Source organism: Phyllostomus hastatus, unplaced genomic scaffold (genome assembly GCF_019186645.2).
Source record: "Phyllostomus hastatus isolate PE091 unplaced genomic scaffold, TTU_PhHast_1.1 phas_contig_40, whole genome shotgun sequence".
NCBI classification, from domain to species: domain Eukaryota; kingdom Metazoa; phylum Chordata; class Mammalia; order Chiroptera; family Phyllostomidae; genus Phyllostomus; species Phyllostomus hastatus.
In genome coordinates this window covers 19,531,730-19,536,847 of record NW_025333872.1, presented here as the reverse complement: position 1 = coordinate 19,536,847, position 5,118 = coordinate 19,531,730, and the positions used below count along the sequence as shown (strand labels likewise).

The 5,118-nt window shown below is 39.2% G+C and overlaps 1 protein-coding gene across 1 annotated transcript; it reads right to left on the bottom strand.

Moving 5' to 3' along the window:
* Nucleotides 1-3,668: 3,668 nt before the first annotated feature.
* On the bottom strand, nucleotides 3,669-4,000 carry LOC123822172 (DET1- and DDB1-associated protein 1-like). The gene has a single exon (XM_045844116.1). The coding sequence runs from the start codon at nucleotides 3,954-3,956 to the stop codon at nucleotides 3,669-3,671; it is 288 nt and encodes a 95-aa protein (XP_045700072.1). The 5' UTR covers nucleotides 3,957-4,000.
* Nucleotides 4,001-5,118: the final 1,118 nt, after the last annotated feature.

The window sequence follows — 5,118 nt, the reverse complement described above, 5'->3', positions numbered from 1 at the left end:
ATTTCTACTCTTTAGATAGTTCTCTCTCTCTCTCTCTTTTTTCAGCTATTTCTTGACATCCATTCTTCCATAATTGCCAGTATTTCACTCCAGGCTTTCAACTTTGCCAGGCAACATTTGTCAGTGTTCTCATGCTTGCATTGTACATGGCTCAAAAAAAAAAAAAAAACACCCTACATCATTAGTCAGATATTTACAGAGATAACTCTGTGACAGTTATGGTATGGCAAATCCATAGATGTTAACCTATAGGGCAAAAAAGAAAGAAAAAAATATCCTCAAAACTCTACCTCTTTATCCTTTACTTTTCCTCCACACACAGCAATATTTATCATATCTAAAGACTAATAACTGATTCGCATTAAGACCTTTTCAGAAAAATTTATTTAAAAATCTTTTAATTTTTTAAATGATTAAGAAAATATTTTAATAAAACAGAAGCTGTTTCTAAAAAGACAATTTGTCACTATGATAACATGTAAAGAATACTTGCCTAGAAGTCAAAAGGCTTTGGCTGATATCATTGATCTGCTAAAAGTTTTGATTTAGGGTAAGGCACTTACCTTTACTAGATGTTAGTGTTCTTTTTTATAATATAAAGATAATGTCAGTTGTGCCAGCAGTATAAAACTGTTGGGAGTATGAAACAAGAGAATGCCAGAATTGATCTATGTTTAAATAGTATCAGAATTTTTGTAATTAGTTAAAACTAAGGATTAGCAAAAATAATGAAAGGAATAATGATTTACTTATATTTAGAGATGCTCAATTCTGACATATACCATTATTTAGGCTACCTAATATTGATTTTGAGGATGGTTTACTAAGTTTACTGAGTCTCCTTATAGAGTCTTAGAATTAATAGTTTGAGAAATCCCTATAGCAGGTTGAGGTAGGCTGAAAAATGACCCCTTTCCCTCCAAAGATATCCATTTCTTAATCCCTTCAACTGGTAAATGTTACTTTACTTGGGCAAGAATTGGTCTTTGCAGGTGCAATTACACTGAAAGTTTTGAGATGGAGAAATTATCGTGGATTATCTGGATGGACCCAAAATGCAATCACAAATACCCTTTTTAGTGGAGGCAAAGGGGGATTTTACACACAAAGAAGAGCAGAAGGCAATGTGATCATAGAGACAGAGCTGGGACTTGTGGAGCTATGAGCCCAGGAACTCTGGCAGCCACCAGAAGCTGGGAGAGGCAAGGAAAGGAGTCTCCTTTATTATACTAAGAAGGAGAGCGTGGCTCTGCAGATCCCTTGATTTTGGCCCAGTGACATTGGTTGCAGACTTCTGAACTCCAGAATTATGAGAGAATGATTTTTTATTATTTTAAGCCACTAAATTTTTAATAATCTGTTACAGGAGGCTTAGAAATTAATACAGATACATTAGCCCTACAGTTATCAGATCTCTTGTAAGCAAGAAAAATCTGCTTTATACAAAACATGGCTTCATAATAAATAAATAAATTATACAAACCAACAAACAGGCAGAGAGTAGGTGCTCTTTACATATAAGTCTTTGTTCTCCTATTCCATGGAAAAGTATTCAAACAAGTCTTTACCAAATGACTACCTTTTACTCAGAATTTACCATAAGCCAAGCACTTTTTAAAATGTTCATTGTGCATTAAACTTATTTCATCCCCATTTTTCAGACGAGGATAGCAAGACACTGAGAGGTTACTTAACTTAGGTCACACAGTGATTGGCAGAGCCAGATCTCTAATCTAGGCAGCCTGGTCCAGAATCAATTTTTATCCAAAGTCAAGATGGAGTCCCAACATAGCAGAGCAAGACCCAAATGTGATTCTCGAGGGAGTTACAGTCAGGAGGTATTACTGTAAAAACTATGTACTTTATCAGTTGATCTATTATATAACACACTCAGTTTTCACATGAAGCCACACTGCTCTGGGAACACATTCAGTCAAAAGCCACAAGGATACTGCAGCAGTGACACCTCCTGGCCTCAGGATGCACCATTACATGTCTGCTCTGCCTTTCCCAGGGAGACAAGATGCAGAGACAATGGATCTGCCCAGAACACCATATAGCATATTGTACAGACCTAATTAATGTAGCCAGAAGCCTGTCCCTCATCATTGTAGTCAATAATACCTTTCATTCATCCATTCAATTGATGGTTATTGAGTGAAGAACACTCTCCTAGAACTCCTGCAGGTGATGCAGAAGTGCACACTTCCCACCCTGAAGGAACCAGCAATGTAGCAAGAGATCCAGGCTGCCATTCTGTGTTTCCAAAGCACTTAATAACCCAGCACTGGACATCTAAGATCCACATGTTTTTCAGTGTTTATCATAGACCACGGTAAGATAAATATTATTTGGTATTATTTGAATCACTGTTACTTGTAAGCATTGGGAGAGGTCTTATTTTCATCATAAAGTTTTTCCTTGGAACATTTAGATCGCTATTCTAAGGACAGCTGTTCTAGGGTATGCTGGTTCTACTTTGTATTCTGCAACCCTGTGAGTATCAAAAATGTCTGTCATCCTCTTCACATACCAGTCAGGATCTGAGTGCAGAACTCTGTGTTACTCCTGAAAGAACTGGGGATATTAGAATAATCTAAAGCAGAGTGTATTCCTACACTGTCTTTAGATCTTGAGATAATAAACAGAAACTTGTTGTATTTTTTCCAATGAAAAAGAAAGGTATCTCAATTTTTTTTCAAGACAGTCTGATTCCTCTTTCTCAGAGCAATGTCAGAAAACCTTGACCTGTTTTGTTTTGTGGTTTTTTTTTTTTGAAACAGACTGCATCGGTCGAGACTTTGTTTCACATAATATGTGGAAACAGCCATGCTGAGTCTGAAGAGAAGTAAAATGCATTCACCTCTACAGATCATCTTTTACCCAACTTTAGAAACATTACTCAAAAGTTCAACATATTCTTGAGTAATTAAGAAAATTATTACATGCCATTTTCAATAAATTTGAGAATCTCTTCTCTAAAGTATGGTTCCAACTTTCAAGATATTACCATATCAATTTCTTAACACCAGCATAAACTCTTTCTTTTTTTTTTTTTTTAGGAAAGATCCTTTTATTGGGGTGGACATGGAGCACGCACCAGTCCATGATAAAATGACTTAAGAGAAAGATCCGGAAGAGCTGACTTCTCCCTGTGGCGAGCTCTCAGAGCAAGGTCCGGGCATAGAATAGGTCCCGGTGGAACTAAAGTCAAGGCCAAGTCTTTAAGGCCAGACCAGTGAACGGAAGTGGGGAGAAGGGCCCCCCCCCCAAGTCACCCAGCTGCAGCAGGGCTCATCTCTAGACACTCACAGACAGACTCTGGTTCTCCAGAAGACTGGGAAGCAGGAGGAGGGGGTCTGGGGTGGGGTGGGACAGTGAGTAACAATGTTGTTTTTTAAGAAGCATCTACCAACATCACACTACGGGGTCTGACGTCCCTTTTAACCATCGCTTGGTACATTTTACAGCATAAATAAAGACTCAAGGAAAATAAATACATCGGCTCCTATGAGGTTGGAAGTGGTATGCATGGCGGGGTGTGGGCAGGCAGGCCGGCGGGGTGGGCAGACAGGGTGCTTACACAGCAGGCGGGTGAGGAGCAGACAAGACAGGAAGCACCTATCAGGGAGTGTGAGTCTTAAGTGTCCTCGTGCATGTCTGGGCTGTCAGTCCGTGCGACTTTGCGATGGGGATGGGGGAGCCGAGCTCTCACCCTCAAGGTCCACTTGCTCCTGGTCTCTCTTCTGGGCAGCATTCTTTCTGTCCCATTGCTGATGTAGATAGTGCAAAAGGATGTTCGTTTTTTCTGTCACAATGATCTGTTCGGATGGGTACTCCCGCGTGGGCAGGTAGACTGAGGGGCGTCGATTCCAGGCTTTACACACAGAGTCAGCATGAAATCGACTAAAATTGCTTTTGTTGTAGACGGGCAGTCCTTTCAAAAAATCTGCCATCTTCTGCTTCCTCTGTCGCCACCTCAGCTACCGCCTCAGCTGCCACCACAGCCACCTTCTTAGCTGCCGCTGCACAGTAACCAGCATAAACATTTTCTTCTCACAAATATTGTACACACACACACACACACACACACACACACACAAAGAAATTTCTAATCGAGAGACTTTTTGTGACCTTGCAATAGAAACAAGTTCTAGAAGCAGCAGCTTTTCTTGTTGGACTGTTGCAAATGTCTCATATTTAAGGACCAGTATCCACAGTTGTCTACTGAATGCCATGAAAGGATGTATGCAATATACAGAAAATGATAAAATATGACTTTTGTATCTGTCCACAAAAATAATTATGGAGCACTATATACAGGGCAATGTATGCAATGCCCTCAATACATACTTTATTCATAAGATAAATACATAATCAGATCTAGGCCAGCCACAAAACTGTCATGGGGATGTAAAATACAGCACAGGGCATATAGTGAATAATACAGTAATAAGTATATATGGCACCAGGTGCATACTGATAATATTGGAGGCACTGCTCTGTAAAGTATATGATTGTCTAACCATTATGCTATACACCTGAACTAATACAAAGTAATATTGAATGTAAACTTTGATTGAAAAATAAAAATAAAATAAAATCTTTAAAAAGATTTAAAAACAGATATAAGCCTCAAATTCCTACTATGTGCCGGATACACAGTAGGTATTTAATCACATTTCCAGTTCCCTAACATTACTGAGAAGTAGATATTTTTGGTCCCTGGATGACAGATGAGATTCTGAAAGGTTACAAGGTCAGTATTTTGCAGGACTGGAACTCCATTCTATGACTCCAAGCCCTTCCTGTTTCTCAGCCTAAAAACATGAGGCAGGATGCAACAAGAAGCAAATGGGTGCTACAGTGTGTTTCTAGAAGTCTCTTCAAAGCCCATCAGACAAAGTCCTGAAACCCTAATGAACTTTTTAAAGTGGAAGGGAAAGCAGTGGAATTGCGAAGGTACAATTGATTAACACGATAGACCAAGTGCTGTGTGTACTTAGGTGATACTACCCACTTCTGAACTACTTGGCATGAGTTAAAAGTCATTTGTATTCAATGGCCAGGACTCTCCAAACACCATTTCAAAAACTTATATATCTATCCACACATGCC

Excerpts from the sequence above, each read along its gene's own strand:
- LOC123822172 (XM_045844116.1), bottom strand. The coding sequence starts at position 3,956 with ATGGCAGATTTTTTGAAAGGACTGCCCGTCTACAACAAAAGCAATTTT.